This window comes from Manacus candei, unplaced genomic scaffold, assembly GCF_025592945.1.
Source record: "Manacus candei isolate 608988 ecotype Guabito, Panama unplaced genomic scaffold, ASM2559294v1 h1tg000023l, whole genome shotgun sequence".
Lineage (NCBI taxonomy): Eukaryota > Metazoa > Chordata > Aves > Passeriformes > Pipridae > Manacus > Manacus candei.
In genome coordinates, this window is record NW_026138071.1 from 22,931,056 (window position 1) to 22,949,668 (window position 18,613).

General features: G+C 41.8%; 1 protein-coding gene across 3 annotated transcripts in view; it reads right to left on the bottom strand.

Annotated features, from left to right (window-relative positions):
* Positions 1-17,538, bottom strand: part of GLS (glutaminase) — a 66,184-nt gene extending 48,646 nt beyond the window's left edge. Inside the window, exons 1-3 of one of the 3 annotated variants that reach the window (XM_051787779.1) lie at positions 17,519-17,538; positions 4,201-4,297; positions 3,613-3,734 (exon numbers count right to left, since the gene is read on the bottom strand). In XM_051787779.1, the coding sequence (XP_051643739.1) occupies positions 3,613-3,734; positions 4,201-4,297; positions 17,519-17,523 (224 nt within the window). In that variant the 5' untranslated portion in view covers positions 17,524-17,538. Of the gene's footprint in view, positions 1-3,612; positions 3,735-4,200; positions 4,298-12,323; positions 12,713-17,518 lie in introns of those variants that run through there. The other 2 variants (XM_051787776.1, XM_051787778.1) reach the window with 2 other exon arrangements.
* Positions 17,539-18,613: the final 1,075 nt, after the last annotated feature.

The window sequence follows — 18,613 nt, forward strand, 5'->3', positions numbered from 1 at the left end:
AGGTACACTAAAAGCTCCTACTTTGTAGTACGGGGGTTCCTACCTCCTACGGTTCAGGGGTTTTTGGAAACAGCATCTTTGGTCTCTATCATAAAGTTAGGATCACTTTGTTTCTTTCATCATACAACTTGTTACATTTATCCATTATTTTTCAAGTTCTGGCTCAGACTGCTGATTAGTGTTTCCCTACACAATGGAGACCAGCTAAAAACGCAGTCTGAACTACCAATTCCAAAGAACTCTTCTGCTGTCTATACAGATGAAGGGACACCTTTTTTCCCATTTAAAAAGTATAAGCATTACAGAAAGGCACGTGAAACGCCATGTCCAACTAGCAATATTAGGTCTGTAGAAGTGTTCAGCATATTTAAACATTTTAGAAAAAAAAATGACACTATGTTGACAAATCAGATATTAACATTCTAACATAGCGGAAGTCCTCTATATCTTCTGTCAAAAGATTGCTCAAATCTAATTGCTGAAATACAGTGAAAGCATTTATTAATAGCTGGGTTAAGGTTATCTAAAATTAAAGTTTTCATCAGGATTTGCTACCTATACTGGGAGAGCAGCACAGCTGTTCAGCAGCAAATAGAAAATCCTGTTTGAGATCCAGCAACGAATCGTCAGGTTTGTGCTCAGAACATAACACACCCAGATTGCTGCTTCTGACCCGCACACCAGAGGAGATGTGCCTGCCAAGACCTCAGTTCTGGGTCAATAAAGCGGGACAGACAGCACCTTGTGACAAAGGCTAACCCTACAGAGCCAAGTAAGCTATTCTGAAAAACAATAGGGTTTAAAGTTCAGAGTTGTATCTGTTACTCAGTAGCTATCATCTTGTTCAAGTGTACAACACTTTCAAATTAACTCAATTTTGATTGCCTTGTGCCTTTCCTTCCCCTCCATTGACCAAAATATTGTTAGTTAAGAAACAGCACTCTCGGCAAGTCATACATTTTTCTGTTAGGAACATGCTATGACTTAAAGGAAAAGCTAAAAGTGGTTGGAGGATTTCTTACAAAGAGTATTGGAATTTTTTCTACAAATTAGCTACAGTGTCATAGAAACAGATCTAAAAAACCAGGATATGTCAAAATGAGGATGCTTTATGAGGAAGGCTAGCACGTACAATCCTCCATGTTTATTAAGGTGCCTAAGTTCCATCTAACAGTAGACAGTACTACTACTACTATATTAAGTAGTACCACAGCTAAGGTACCAAAAAAACAAACAAAAAAGAAAATTAAAAAATTCACATAGCAAGCTAACTAGCACACTGCACTGCTTTCAGCAACAGGTTGTTCTCAGTGAGGTGTCACTCATGCTACAAAGACCACGTTACACAGATGCAACATGAAATTCAAGAAATTTCATCAATTCATAAATTCAAGAAATTTATCGAGCCCTCTCTCCAAAATGTGCACCCCAGAAGTCTTCAAGAAATTCTGGAGATCAAAGGTTAAAATCTCAAGCTGTTCTGCCTGTAACACAGAGATTTTTTCCAAATTTTTACTATAAGTGGAGAGTACTGTAAAGCCAAAAAACTTCAAAAGAATGCAATTTTAGTAAAATGGGAGCCCAATATTTAGAACCACTACAAAGGCATAGAGAAGCAGTCACTACAGATGTGTGAACTAACATATTTTACAGGTAATTTCTATTGGACTTGATTGATTTAGGCAAGCTTATGCTACCACTGCTCCACATCATTTACCCTTGACACTTTATTTGATTTAGCAGCTTCGGATTCACATTTAAGAGGAGAATTACACCACTGACTTTTATGTTTAGGGAACTGATGCTTCAAAGTCCTGAGGTAAGTACAGCCAAGGAGATAAATTATTATATTTCACACCTTAGACACTTGTAGAAGAAAGAATAGAGGGACCCTGTACAAGCCTTTTCACAGCAAATGCAGTGTGCTTAGGAGGAACAGATAAGTGAAGTCTGGGGTTTTATGGTTTACAGAAAAGGTTGCAAAGGAACCTTCTGCTGCTGCAAAGGAAAACCTGCTATGTGAAATAAGATTCACCTCTCCACTCTCTGTATTGTCTTTATGTTCAAAACTCTTCCTACACAAACAACTGTGTAAGCTTTCTACAAATTATTAAAGTAACTACTGTCCTAACACAGAGGATCAAACCCCAGAGATGTGACACAGAACATGAGCTAATCCTGCCAATTAGCAATCACTTGTCCTTTTTCATATGTAGAGCCCTTGCCTAAAACATAATTCATAGTCTACTATGACAGACAAGCCCTCTGGTATGCATGTAATGCAGAAGAGCAGAAGTATTTCCTTTCCAATCCATCCATACACCCAGGAAGGTTTCTGAATCTAACAATTTAGCATTTTTACCAAGCTGACAAGTAACCAGCAAAGACCTGGTCTCGAACCTAATACAGGAGTAAAGTTAGTCCATGTTGTACCTTAGGGAAATATTCCATATCTGATAAAGGAGCTGACTGGTTTGTTATTTTGTCAAACACACCGACATTCATTTTTTTTCTCAATATATTTCAAAAAATGCTATATATGTTTTAATATATATAACACATATACTTTATATTTATATAAATTACGTAAATATAATACACATTTAACATATATTAAAATATATACAGTATATGCTTACACTCTATTATATATTTTATATACTTGTATGTCTATAAAATATACAAAATAGTATATGTAAATACATCTTTTTTAAACACATACATATTTTTAAATTGTAACTGAGAAGAAACAGCACTAAACAACATTAGTTCACAAATTCAAAAAAAAATGCTACAGATCAACAAAAATGTACCAATTTTACAAAAGAATACTCTTGATGAAAAAAGCAAGTGTCAGATATTTTATGATTTACCATGTAAATAGAATAAAAATACAGACTGAAAAATAGCCTGAAATTTTCATTTTGAGATTTAAGAGCTTCTAAAATTCCAATCTTTTGGCACACAAAAGCTTTAAGTAGAGGAGCAAAGGAGTGTGTTTGGAATCAATAGAAGACAACCTGAACAGTGCTTATACTGTTCATCTGACCATACACTTTGCTTAAAAAAAAAAATTAGAGCATCACTAAAATATGGCACACAAATCTTTTGCAAAACAGACCAAAGGAGTGTCTGCAGCCCTAACTACTCTCAAATCTCCATATCTTATAGAAATTTCACTTCACTCTGTTTTTCATACACTCACTTTTAGCATTAACTATATACATACTCCGATCATCTCGCCACACAGAAGCAGTATCCTGAACTTCAGATTAAAAACTGGTGATGCACTGAGAGAGCAGTTTTATGTAATCATACTAAATAGCCCATGCTGCATCAATTACTTTATTTGGCATCTGACCGAGAGCTGCAGTATGGGGTCAGACACATGTGCAAACACTGACACATTAAACTCTTGTGGAGATCACAGAGTGTCTGCTACGTGAAACCTGAGAAAAAACTCGGGTGAAAACAGCATCAGGCATGTATGTTTGACTCCATTTCTAATTACACATTGATTTATATACCTTATGTCTCTCAAGACAGTAGCCAGTAACACATAGACAACACTCATTCAGAATCATACAGTTACATTATTGACAGAAAACTTACTTTTTAAAAAGGTCTTTGTCCAGCATAACACCATCTGAAGTTGTCTGAAGAGTCAGTCTTAACATATCCATGCACTCTTTCAATCGAGGGTCAGATGTACGTAATCCTGTAGATTTGAGTGCCTGTTACAATAAAACAGTAATTACTAAAGGGAAAAGATATGCTATTACAATCAAATTATCTACTGCTTGGTGTTTTTATCACTGTAAGACACATTATCAACACAGACATTTTGACACCTTATTGATCCTTTGGCCCTTCTGGCTGCATTTTATGTCAAAGCATTAATGTAATTTGAAATCCACAGTGGTCTGACTACATTTTACAAAAGTACAAATACTATCCAACCCTGCCATAGGCACAAATGCTTTCAAGTATGCTCCTTTGCACATCAAAGAAGTGGATAATAAAAATACACTTATTCTTTTACTTAGCTACAGAAACAGTATTAGGGAAAAAATAGTTACACTCCTTCCCACAGCTAAACATGTATAACAGAAATTCTTTGCTTTGCATTCTTGCATTTCAAATGTAAAATAACCCTGCAGTAGCCACCTTTCATACAGCACTCTGGAACAGTAAACTTACAGTTATGAATTTATGAACTGGTATTTTTTCTTGTCCTTCTGCAATAGTATAGAAAAGTAGATCTTCTAAGCTAGGAAGGAGACCTTGCTTCATTTTACTGGAAAAGAAAGAAAAAAAGCAACATTATTTTAGTGCCTCTTTTTATTTACACACATTTTTGCATTCTCAAGGAGACACATTTTCACTACCAATCTAACTGCTACCAGTAATTTCAAAGGACACTTCTATCACTGAACACAAAGGTTAATTTGGCCTTCAGTAGGAAAAAAATGGTAATATAAAAGTACTGTACATAGATTTTACAACAGCGAACACTCTTAACTGAACACAATCATATATTTACTGTCATACACATATTGCTAAGATTATATTTATATTTTTGGGGGGAGCAGATTAATCACTTATCCCTCTTCTTGATGTTACAGAGGATAGATATGCTACGTGCAGAGAATAAATTACTTGTAACATTCAAAGACCTACGTGCCTCATCACAAAGTTGTAAGAACACACCGACCCAATTGTTTTACAGGCAAGAGAAGGAGATGGTGAATGTGCAGTACTTTCTTCAAAATGGTCCTGTTTTTAGAACTCCACAGAGGAGTCCTGAAGCCCCTGTGCTCCTGGAAGCTTATGTAAGGCACATCAGTTGCCGTGAAAGCAAGCAAAGCCATCTGCAGCACAACACAGACCCTGAACCAGCTCAGGCACCAGGAGCTGGGATTCTCATCACACATACTTAGCAAAGTAAACGTGCAGTGCAGATACACCTTTAATGGTCACTGTGCTTATCAGTGCAAACACACCAGCTCTCCAAGGATTCCAGGTGTTAGGTATTTCACTCTGAGATACACTGGCCCTATTACTGCAGTCTTTTTGTACCTTAATCTCCATTTTATGCAAAATCTGAAGGAAACCTACCCAACGAAGCACTGAGATTCCTGCCAGGACAGAAAGCTTTCCCTTAAAGTCTTTGGAAGTTTATAGATTTAACCTATAAAAAGTTCTGCCTTTCCCTGATATTCCAAAGCATCCTGAAGCAGGCAGGAGCCAAAGTCTGTACTCAGCTCTTTACACTTCCCCCAGAAGTATGGCATCGTAGCACACAGCTGGAATGGGCACTTCCAAACTGCCAGGGGCAGCAAAAGCAAAGGGATTCGGATCAGTTCTTTTAGTCCTCTGAAGCGCCCAGGTTTGTTTGTAGACAACACAGTTTAGAGAAAGACAACGTTCTGACGTCTGATAAGCAAAACTAAATACAATCAAAAAACAGTTCTCCAGCAAATGCGCACATTAACTAAAATGCAGAGTATAAAGTCTTGCATTATTTTAGCCATCGGTTTCAAAGGTCAATCTTATAATCTAATAATATGGGCAATACTGTATTAGGTAAAAGTTATTGCCTGAAACTAGAATGCTCAGTGGCAATTAATGTATTTTTATACATTTATGCATGTGTGTAGGTCCAAATTCTAGTCACTGAAGTTTTCACTAGATTAGCAATTCTTTGAATAACAGAACTCAGAGTTATAGGGACAAAAATAAAATGCTACAACTAAGCACAGACCCCAGGTAGGCCAATTCACTCTTACAGACTGATGTTTAATCCTCTTTCCTCTCCCAATAATTAAAGAAGTCAAATCTATGATTATTTTAAATAAAAATCTGATTATATCCAAATACACTTTTAGATTTAAGACAACCTCTAGATTGCCCTTGCCTCCCTCCTTCCCTCATAACTAGCTGTGAAAGCCAGTAGTAAAAAAATATCACCTCTCATTTTCCAATTTAAAACACTGTACTTACACACAAGAACAGAAGACAGCTTTATAAGCCAACAGAACTTTCCTTGTCTTACAGCCTGGATTTTTTTTTTTAAATTATGCTGGCTGACTAATGCACAGACAGGCTGGCAATTCAACCAACACAAACGCTTGCAACTACCTCAAATTACTGAGTGTCCCTTTTCCTTCCACGCAGCACATTTCACCTCCAATCTTTTGAGAACAGTGTGTCCAGTCAAGCCAACAGAACCAGAACTACCCAAGGCACCAATAAAAGCTTCACCCTGTGTTCTGCATCTTAACTCTGCAGGTACCCAATTCTAAAAGTTAGGCTACACCCCGATATCCCCACCACTTACACAAAGCATTTAACTAAGCTCCCCTAAGTGTCAAGATTCCAGGCTTTAAGGAACATCACTGGACTGCTGAAGGTCTGGCAGAGGAAACTTTTCTATTTCACTTTGGCAAAACAAGCCAGCAAACACACTGTGAAATTTTAACTGATTACCTATTTAATTGGACATTTTTGAGCACTTAGTCAGAATTTTACAGCTGTCCCAAGTATGGAATTTCTATCTGAAAAGGTGCAGAAAAACACTTCACACATTTGACCAAGATTTTATTGACCTCTTCGTAAGATTTTACACAGCATAAAATCTCTTGACATGGTTTCCATGTCTTTTACATCTGCTGCTGTTCAGTATTGGGTCACTCAGCCTAATTAAACAATGGATCTGCACTGACTACCAAAGTAAAGAGGATGACATTCAATATATTTACAGAAAAATTCCTTTTTGTCAAATAGTCCATCTTTTGATAAAGTTTATCAGCTAAATAGAGGTGAAAAGGCTTGCTCTGCAGTTTATCAGATCAGTGATGCCAGTAACTAATATTTGCTTAACCTAAAAGATGTGTGTTTTGGCACCATGAATACACTTAGCAAGATAATTCCATTCAGCACATGTAAAAAGCTGCTTTTCAGGTCAGGGAACTTGCAATTTTCACAGTCAAATTAAGTGGAAATTCCAGTTTACCTGATTTCATGAATAAAGATTTTTGATACTTACTTCCCTTCTTTAAAAAAAATAAATAATTAAGCACCAGACTATTATACAACTACACTTCTTTGATCGTATTCTAATCTGTGGACCACAATACTGGTGGATGGTCCACACTGCTCTTTAAATACAAAGAAAAAAAGAACATAGGAATCCCAAGCACAAGGTCTTTGCAGTATGTATCATTCCTTCCTTCAACTCTTCTTTTGCATCAATACAATGCTAACAACCAGACTCCAGGGAGGATTTCATTTTAACAAATGCTGAACTCTAATTTCTACAACAGAAACAAGATTAGATTTCAAATACTGTGAAACATTGCTACTTTCTACTTCAAGACATAACTGCCAAAATGCAGACCAGGATTTACAGAACAACAAATGATATACAGATATGATATTGCTAATAATAGTTTTAGGCTCATTATTAACCATCAGGCAAGGGTCATAAAAATATGAGGTCACAATTACTGTCACAAACAATGGTCCCTCAGGGATCTGTTCTGAGACCAGTGCTGTTTAACATCTTCATCAGTGACACAGATAGTGGAATCAAGTGCACCCTCAGCAAGTTTGCTGCTGACACCAGGCTGAGTGGTGCAGTGGACAAGCCTCAGGGATGGGATACTATCCAGAGAGAACTGGACAAACTCAAGAAGCTTGCCCCGGTATGAACGCCATGAGGTTCAGTAAGGCCAAGTGCAGGGTTCTGCACCCAGGTCAGGGTGAACACTGGTAACAACACAGGCTGGGGGATGGATGGATTGAGATCAGCCCTGCTGAGAAGGACTTGGGGGTGCTGGTGGATGAAAGGCTGGACATGACCCAGCCATGTGCACTCACAGCCCAGAAAGCCAAACGTGTCCTGGGCTGCATCCAAAGCAGCGTGGGCAGCAGGTCAAGGGAGGGGATTCTGCCCCCATACTCCACTTTGTTGCCACCCCACCTGCAGTGCTGCATCAAGCTCTGGGGTCCCCAGTACAGGAAGGACACGGACCTCTTGGAGCAGGTCCAGAGGAAGGCCACTAAGATGATTAGAAGGATGAGCACCTCTCCTATGAGGTAAGGCTGAGGGAGTTGGGGTTGTTCAGCCTGGAGAAGAGAAGGCTCCTGGGGTACCTCATTGTGGCCCCCTTCATAAAGGGGGGTCTATAATAAAGATGGGTACAGACTTTTTAGCAGAGAGTGTTGTGACAGGACAAGGTATAATGGTTCTAAACTAAAAGAGGGCAGATTTAGATTAGCTATAAGGAAGAAATTTTACGATGAGGGTAATGAAATGCTGGAACAAGTTGCCCAGAGAGGTGGCAGATGCCCCACCCCCAGAAACATTCAAGGTCAGACTTTACGAGGTTCTGAGCAGCCTGATCTAGTTGAAGATGTTCCTGCTCATTGCAGAGGAGACTGGACTAGCTGACCTTTAATGGTCCCTTCCAACTCAAACTATTCTGTCATCCTCTGAAAGCTGCAAAGGCTGCAAACCACAGTCAGCAGCTACTCTACATAAAACGGGCACTTTGAAGAAGTTGTCATCATACTACAGACAAATGTCTCCAACCAAGAGATACAAACACTTGTCAAGTCACTAAATAACTACTTTCTGTACCCTTGCACAGTGAGACACTGATCCAGTAGCAGCGGTGGGTAACTGTTTACCCAAGAACTTACCAAGACTCAAGAAAAAACTATGTATTTATAAACTTAGATCAAAGATAGACATGTTTAATAGATATCAAAGTGTTTATGGTAAAACCAAGAACTGTTGCTTCAAAACCTTGGACTCTACTGGAGTTATGAAAGGTCTAATGAAAGTGCACTTCTAACAGTTTTTTGCATCTCTGAGTATTCCATACTCCAACAGGAGTACCAGTTAAATGAACCACTGCCTGGTTACTACAGTAATTCCTCTGGAATCTGGTTTGGCTGCAAAAGCCAAATTTATTTTTAAAGGTATCTCCAGAATTCATGTCTGCCCTTAAAAAAGAGCACTACCACTCCCTTGTCATGAAAAAAAAAATTAATAAAACACTTTTTTATTCATTTTGCTATATTCCACATACTAGTACCAACCACTACTGCAATTTAGTATAAAAAGTTAGCAATTTAGCTTTTAAAAGTTAAGGTCGCTCACATTTTGCTCCTCCCTGTCACCTTAATCAAGGCCTTTGCCATTTAGAAGTAGCTTATACAAAGATAAAATGTTTGATCCTTTTCCTGTCCAGTGTGAGGTGAACAATGCACACTTATTCCGAAAGTAAAAGTAAACACTGCACAATTATACTGAAAGTAGAAGCAAACACTATTAAATAACACGAGGACACTGCCAGGATACTGTGTTTTAATAACTCAGGCATGAACACAGATATGAGTGCATTTTAATCCAGGGTCTTCATTAATTAAATTTACCAGTCTATGACCACTCTCAGTTTAAGCTCCATTATTTTTTCTCTCCAAAATATATTAAGTTTCAGTTAGATACACAGTGTGAAGGCTGGATAGCAGGGATAAGGAGGTGGTGATGTTTTGGAAAAAATGCACAAGGGGATCTGGTTATGCAATGGGATACTAGTTATTTCATCAGCCACAGACCTCATAAATTATTCCCTCTATGAGGAATTAAACTGTTCTAAATTTCTGCATAGTCTTTGCACAAAACATTTTAGGCGTTCACTTGCAACTCCTACTCTCTGTAACAAGGACTGTCAGGTAAGGAAACATGTAATAAAACCTTAGTTCTACCTTTTGACACTGTGAGTTATTCCAGTATCCTAGAACTTCAAGACGAAATAGAGAAAAATAATCCCTCAACACTAACAAGCAAAAAAACAAAGTGTAAAAAGGACTACTGCCCTTCTAGCTGGGTCCACAAACCATTAGCCTAACACAACTCACATGTTAGATACTCCAGGTGGCAAAGTGCTGAAATCAGCAGAATACAGAGACTGCACTGACTTAGCCCAGTTGACAACACAGTCCAGAAACCTGTCTTTTGAAGAACTTCCCTTTTCTTCTGAACCCTGTACTCTGTCTTAATATAGCAATGATTTCCACATGTAACGTACCACTTCCTAATGCTTAAGGAAGATTTTCATAGTTCTGCATTAAGAAAAATACAAATGAAAGTATCCAGCAGCCTGACTAATTAATGTGCCACCAGGAATTCCTGCACAGCCTGAAATGAAAAGAAAGTTTCCAGTTTTTTCCTTGTTCATAACTATATGCTAGACGTTTTACAGATTTTCTCCTTGTTCTTTTCGCAGTAAAGCTCAAAGAACAAGCACCTGACTTTCAAATATACCCTTTTGTCAAAAATTATTAAAAGTGTTTAACTGGTTTCTGACTACATAGCTTTACCACACATTAAAAATTATAGAACTTCCCTAATTGATACTAGCTGTAGGAAGCTGGTAACAGCTCAGTTTAAGAAAATGTTACCTCTTCAATAAATCACCTCTGCAGCACCTCAAAAACTCACCACAGCTGGCATGTTGCTTTTTTTCCAAAGTTTTTAATGGTATTGTGTGTATTTCTTATTGAAAACGAGTGCAACCTTTATGAACCACACCTACCTGAGCCACAGCTGAATAATTTTTTGTTCCAAAACATTATGCACAGAGCCAATTCAAAAAGGAGACTTCATATTTGAACAATAGTATAATACCCAAATGATTGTGCATTATACTGTACATGGTTACATAACCTGACATGCATGCATTTTTTAAGGCATCTGACAGCAGAAATTGTAAGTGATGCCTAAAGAAGGCTACACCCCATTAAACCAAGCTGAGCAGCTATGGCCTTTGCTGGGAAAAAGGGGAGAAGAACAAGGTGATAGTCTCCTTCCCCACCTGCCATGTTGAAAGAGTGCAAGTTCATGCTAAAAACAAACCCCACAAACCACAGCTCAAAAACAGAACTATTAACAAGCCAAGGACTGAAGCCTTCCTGACAGGCCTTGTGGAATCTTTTCCAGACTTCCTCTTAGCGTTAGACTAACAGAGGCTTTGCTCAGTGTAAAAACAAGGTACTCCTTTTTTGGCTCTATTTCTTCTGTCATCTGCTTTTTTCATAAGCATAGCAAATTCTGGGAAAGCAGTTTGGGGTTAGATTTTAATTATGCCACCCCATACAGGATGCCTACAGGAGAGCCATGGGCCACATTTCAAACACACACAAAGGATGTGAGTCCTCACGGGGCTTGCAGTTAAGCTGTCAAACTTCTTTTAAAAGGTTTACCAAGATACTAAATGCAGCCAGGTTCAAACAAGGAATGGGCAAACCGTCAGAGAGGGTGATAGGAAACGAACAAGACTTTCAAGAACTGCATAATGCTGAGGACTAACAGAGCAGAGTGCTTTGCCAAACCATTTACCTCATTATCATACTCTATCCCTGGTACCCACTACCAGTCATTACCAGGGACAAAAACTGGAGCTGATGCATCTGTCCCTGACCTTTTTTTTAAAAGAATGTTTCAGGTCCTGAGTGGAAGAATATTAACCTCATAAGCATATACAGCCTTATCATTCTATTACCTGCACGTATCTTTGTCACTAAGGGACAAATAAGGACCTCTTGGCACGGACACACATCCTGCAGCACCTATGAATATCTGTACTCACCACCAACGGCTGGTAATATCTGTCCCTGGCTGCACTAGACCACAAAATCACGGAATTGTTAAGGTTGGAAGGGACCTCTGCAGACCATCCAGTCCAACCCCTTTGCCAAGGCAGGGTCACCTCGAGCAGGTGACACAGAAACGCGTCCAGGTGGATGTAGACGTGGAGGAGACAGCGCTGCAAAACTTCCAAGGCAGCACTACGCACCACGTACCCTGCCTTTAATAATTAATGCAAGATGACACAGCTTTGCCTTCTCCTGGGAAATAGTTTTAGGCGAGTAGCAGCGCTAGACAGAACACCCTAGCGCACACTGCCTGCTCCGAGCCTCACATGGGTGGGAGGGACGCCAGGACAAGGGGACGCCCGGGACCCCAGGGAGCGGTGAGAGGAGCCCCGGGGGGCGCACACGCCCCCCCGCCACGGGGCTGCGCTTCCCTCCCGCTCCGAGCCCGCCCGCCGTGACCGCGGCCGCCGGGAAGCGGCCCTGATGGACCCGGGACCCCCGGTCCCGCACCTGCCGGGGCAGCGCCCGCCCAGCCCGGCCCGGCCCGGCCCGGCCCGGCCCGGCCCCTTCCGCAGGCACCACGCGTGCATGGGGAGGCGGCGCTCACATGGCGCCTCCGCATCATCCCCCGCGCCCGCCGCCCCCTCCGCACTCACTTCTCGCCGCCGCCGCCTCCGGCCACCTCCTTGCCGCCGTGGTTATTGTTGTGCCCGCTGTCGGCGGGGGGCTCACCGGGAGCCGCCGACGGCGCCTGCGCCCCCTTCCCCGGCTCCTCCAAGGCTCCCTCCGAGCGGGTGCACAGACCCCGCGCCGCCGGCAGCGCCGCCGGGCCGCGGCGGGCGGCGGGCGGGCTGGCGCCGAGGGCGGCGAGCGGCGGCGGGAGGCGCCTGGTGCCGACGGCGGGTCCCGAGGCCGCGGCCCCGCCGCCGGCCGCCCCCGGCGGGCCGAGCAGCAGCAGCTCCCGCAGCAGCGCGGAACGCCACAGCCGCATCATCCTGCGCCACCGCGCCGACTGCCGCCGCGCCGCTCGGCCGCGCCTCTCGCGCCGCGCCGCGCCCGCCCCCCGCCGCGTCCCATTGGCCGCGCTCGGCTAACTGTCAGGTGGGCGGCGCGCCCATTGGCCAGCGGAGACGCCACTCTGGGCCCTGCCACGCCCCCCCCGGGCGCGCGGAGCGAGCTCCCCGCGGGGCCGGTGCCGCGCGCGGCCGCGGGGCGGGGGCAGCAGCGCCCCCAGAGGGCGGAGCCGGCGCGCTGAGGGGGCCGCGGGGCCGGTGCCGCCCTCCCTCCCGGCTCTCCTCCCTTCCTCTCCCTTTGCTTTCCTGCAGCCCTCCTTCGCTCTGCGACGTGTAAAGGCGTTGGGAGCGGGCTGTGGTGCGGCGGTGCCGGGTCAGGTTGCCATGGATATTGGCCATTTTTTTTTTTAAATTGTATGGTTTTGATTACGAACTGCAAGCGCCTCTGATGTGCGTGCAGGATCAGAGAATCACAGAATATTATTAATTGGAAGGGACCCACAGGGATCATCGAGTTCAACCCTTAGCCCTGCACAGGACATCCCCAAGAGTCACACCATGTGCCCGAGAGTATCATCCAAACACTCCTTGAGCTCTGTCAGCCTTGGTGCTGTGCCCACTGCCCTGGGGAGCCTGTTCAGTGCCCAACCACCCTCTGGGGGAAGAACCTTTTTCTAATATCCAACCTAAACCTCCCCTGACACAACTTCAGGCGCTTCCCTCGGGTCCTGTCACTGTTCACCACAGACAAGAGAGAAGGATGTGCAGGACCTGCATCAGCCACCCCATCCTGCCCACCAGGCACCCCAGGAAAGGGCTCAGGAAACAGGAGCCTGTTGGAAACTAGCAGGAACACTAGTTCCCAAATTGTTTGGGACAAATGCTTCTGGCAATGAGCAGAGCTACTAAGGGCTTTCCATGTACTTTCAATAAAAATGTAACTGCGTAGTCATTGCCAAAACTCATGGTGGAGGCTGTAAGTCTTGGTCAAATGTCTGAAGTTTGTTGTTTTTTTTTTTCTTAAACCAAGAAAAGCAAACCAAACAAACACAAAAAGACAGAAAACCACCTGGATGCCTAGGTGAACTGAGTGCAGCCATTCTTCATGTTCATCAAACATTTAGTCAGTGTGAAAATGACCCATAGTAGTGCAATGCTAAAGGCCAAAGTGGGAAGAGCAGCAGAAAATAACTACAAGGCTTCAGCACAAGGTGTAAATGTCACTCCTTATATACACTCAAGCTTCTGTCACAGCTGCCAGTGCATAGCATTTTAAAAGTCACAGATTTTGCAGTTAGTTGGTGAAACTCTTTGCTCTCATAACCAGTTGCTAAATTTGTCCTAGATGAGTACAAATCTATATTAGTAAATTGTATCCATTATGGGTAACAGTAGAAGCAGAGATCTCTTGTCATCCAACTTCATCAGTAATGCCAATGTGCAAACCAGCTTTTAAATTGTCCCTGGTCTTCTCACTTTCTGAGCAAATGTAAATACTTATGGAGCTGTGAGTCTAATACTGCTAAATATCCTTGTGAATAATTTCCCCATGCGCTGAGGTTTATTTCTTCTGGTATGTTTATTATGTTTGGCAGAGGTGGGTGCGGTTAAGTTATAGTTCTGAGTTAAAATGATCTTGCTGCACACATTATTGAAAGTGTTTTACTCTGAGGATACTGATATTTTGTTTTCCAAAACCCCTTCGACTGAAAATTCCAGCTGTCTAGGTGTAGTAAACTGCTCTTAAAGACCCCCATAAAACAGAGAGGGTTTTGTTACCCATTTTCCATGCACTCTGAGATAATCACAAATAGACACTGAGAATAGCCTTTGCTTATGCTTATACTTACACCAGAGCACAAATACCCACAGGAGTTCCCTATGCTAATGTATTGTCACGACAGCCATGAGGGATTTTGGAAGCAGATTTAAAGATAGCTGATAATCTATGCCTATAAAATGAGTCCCCACGCACCAATGGTTTTTCTTCCCACTGAACAAGGAAACTTGAAATACCAGTGTGGGATGTGTAATCTTGTGCTGCACTTACTTCACATACAAAAATGCAAAGTACCTACAATTCTCACATACTTATTACATTACCTATAATATTTCCTGGAACTAATTTTGGATTTCCATTTGCTAAGTCTTTTTTGGCAAGCCAATACTGCCTCTTTTATCCTGCCACCCAATAATAATATTTCTCATTTTTAAAATTCCGTTATGTAAAATACTCTAAAGATAGAAGTCTCTTGAGCACCTTTTCCACTCTCTTTACAGAGGCTGCTGCTGTAAGACCAGAGACAGCGAGCACGCTTCCAGGATGTGCTAATTCCAGGTCGCTAACTGAACACACAGTTCTGCAGACACTATAAGATTCCCTGATGAATTTTAGTGCCAAGGTGTTTTTCTGGTGTTTAGCCATGACCTGGTACAAAATTCATGTAATTCATCTCTTGTACTGCAGTGGGGGAAGAAGTGGAAGAAGGCAAAATGTAATTGTCTGGATCTTTCCTTTTAGTGTTCCAGTTTGTGTTCAAAACATTGCAGATAAGGAGGTGAGAAGGAAAAGAAAAAGCTAGTACATTCACAAAAATGTTTTCCTCTCGTAAGAGTACCGCGTGCTACACATTCTTGACCCTACAGGAACTCTTTAATTTTACCCACTTCCTTTTTTTTCTGCTTTGTATGCTATTGCCTCAATCCTTCATATAACCTTTTAGTATTACCTTCACATCAGTTGCCTCCCGATGCAAGTATTCTTCAATAAAGCTTTTCTTAAAATTCACTTAAAGAAATTAATCCTCAACTTTGCTCCCTGGAAATTCCCTTGTGTGTGTTTTAGCTCTTGAGGGCAGAAAAGGCAAGTTGCTCTGTGTGGGGGACTGCAAACACGCAGCTTGGGAACAATGTGAAATGATAAATATAGTTTCAGATCCACAAAGTTCAAGGGCAATAGTGACTCATTCCCTATTCTGAGAACTTTTGCTGCATAATTCAGGCCATCACTCCTTGCTCCTACTATGACTAAGCCTGAGACACTTCACCCAGTGATTCTCTCCCCTCCTCCCAATGGCACAGGTATACCAGAGAGTCTTAATCTAAAAACAGATTTTTTTTTTAAATTTTAAAATAAGCCATAAGAAACATAGTAAAAATAGCATCAGAAATAGAGCCATTTGCTTGTGAAAAGTATTACAGATTAAACCTGTTAAACCAACACTGATTTTTGTTTTGATCCAGATATTAGACTGGGCCTTCCTATATTCCAGTGAAACCCTCTAGACTTTCCCCTTTAACAGAGTGATGTTACTTGTCTCTTTGTAAAGAGAAGACACACCATCTGTTCTGCCATTCTGGGTTTCACACAGTATCCCAAGAGAAAGAGAAAATTACAAAATGGTTTCCAACATAGCTCAAAGAAATTTGAAATTAAAATTCCCGATAGCTTTTGATTTGGTTACACAACCAACCACAAGCCAATTATTCTCTTTTTAATTTCCACAACTATACGTGTTCTTTTGTAAGACAAAAATTATGAGAATTTAAGACAAGGTTCTTCTGTAAAGAAAAAAAGAAAAAGATCTTTTAAATAGGCTTTTTTAAAATTTTTTTAGTATTTCCCTTAAGCTGTACTGTAGCAAAAAGTCCTAGTATATCCCTCTAAAAATAATCCATATTTCAAAGGTTTTCCTTTCTAAAAAGGGCATAGCAGTGTTAATCTCCTAGGAGAAAGGGCTCTGAAAAGCAGGTGGAAGGAGGTCTCCCCAGTTCAAGCACATACACTGATAACAGCTTTCAGGAAGGTTAAATCCTCCCATCAGATCAGCAGGGCAGATCTCAGATAAGCAGCAGAAATTAAGGATTATCTTGACTACGACATGAACTGTTTACTTTGCTATTTTAAATGGTTATGTTGGCTCCATTTCATTTGTTGCTGGGTAATGCTTTCCAAAAGAGAGCTAAGGACCAGATACCACTATTATCTATTTGAGCATTCTACTGATTCCAGCAGCAGTTCCTAAAAATATTTTTTTTCTTTTGTGAGGCTAACTTGCTGCACATTTGGGTAACATTTTGATACTGATTCAAATGAAAAGTAGTCAGTCACAGGAAACATTCCCCGTTGGATTGTACAGAGGATACGGAACAGCTTCCTCTGAGCACAGAAGCATGAGCAGTAAATGGTTACTATTTAATCTAAGAAAATGAAGTTTCAAATGTCTAGCAATTATAGCTCAGAAAACCAACAAGAAGGAAAACATTCAGAGGATTTAACTGGAAGGTAATAGTTGAGGGAGTGACCCCAAATGACAAGCAAAAAAATAAAATCAAAAATACCCTCCCTGTTGTAGTGCACTGATGAGTCCATAGTTCGTTTCTCGTCACTCACATTCCAGGCAAACGGGGAAGTGACTAATTAAATCAAAGGGAAAATATTTGGAGGATTTGCTGAGAATGACATGAAGAGAGACTACAAGAGCCTGGGACATTCCTAGCACAGTTAACAGACAATATATGATATGTTCTAGTGTATATAACAGAGCAAGCAAATCACAGAAGTAGGATTATTGAGGATGATCTGCAAAGACTGGCACAATTTTTTCCTTTTACTCTATTTGTTAACTTGTTTCCTTTCATCTTGGTCGGTGAGACAGCACCATCATTCCTCATGCTTATTATCAGTCATAGCATATTTCAGATGTAAAATTCTTTGCACATCAGAACATTCACCTTCAGAAACCAACAGTTTACCTACCAGAGAAGTATTCTCTGCTGCACCCAGCACACTGCATATTATTTGCACTATAATATACCTAAATCATAGTGTTACATACCCCATGCATTCCTCCCACAATCATATTTAATGCTTAATTCGAATGACATCTCTCAAACTGCAGTCCAGCTCTCGATACTACAGGAGGCCACGGAGTGGAAGCAAATTTGGATCTTCTGTTTGTGTTCCTGATCCTCGAATATTAGCTTGGTAACCTCGTGCAAGCAAATAGAAACAAGCGACAACATCGTCTGACTGCTCCATCACATCCCAGATGTCTGTGGTGAGCATGTATGAGAGAGATCAGGGGAGCTCATGAACTCATGTCTCGCTGCTCTTGAGAATGGACACATAAAATCGGTGCCTGCATTGAGCGAAGGTCAGAGCACTTGGGCTGACCAAAACCAGGCTCATCATGTACAAAGCTCCACTGCACCGGGTGATCTCTGGCTGACCATTAACATCTCAGTACCTAAAGGGGCCTACAGGAAAGATGGGGAGGGACTTTCTACAAGTGCATGCAGTGACAGGACAAGGGGGAATGGCTTCAAAGTGACAGAGGGGAGGTTTAGATTAGATATGAGGGAGAAATTCTTCACTGTCAGGGTGGCGAGGCACTGGCACAGGTTGCCCAGAGAAGTTCTGGATGCCCCATCCCTGGCAATGCTCAAGGCCAGCTTGGATGGAGCTCTGAGCAACCTAGTCTAGTGGAAGGTGTCCCTGCCCATGCAGGGGGAGTTGGAATGAGATGATCTTTAAGGTCCCTTCTAATCCAAACCATTTTATAATTGTATGATCTGCATGTGCCACCCCAGCCCTGAATCAATGGAGAAGCCAGTCTGTGCTGCAGCCGCCCCTCATCCTAAACTGGTTACCTTCACCTCTGAGTTCCAGCACCATAAGAAGACACTTGGAGAGGTGCAGTCTTGCAGGCAAAGGCATAAAAGTGAATCCTGTTTAATGGTCCCATGTAAGAAAAGCCTTGGTTTTACCCTTTCACAAATTCAGGCTGAAATTGCTTGTGGCCCTGTAGAAGCTTAAGCTTAATAGAACAGCCAGGCTTAGGAGCAGATCTACCCAGCCTGGAGAAAAACAACAAAAAACAAGCTAAAATCAAGCAAGCAAAACAAGCAGTCAGACTGTAACAGAAACTGTC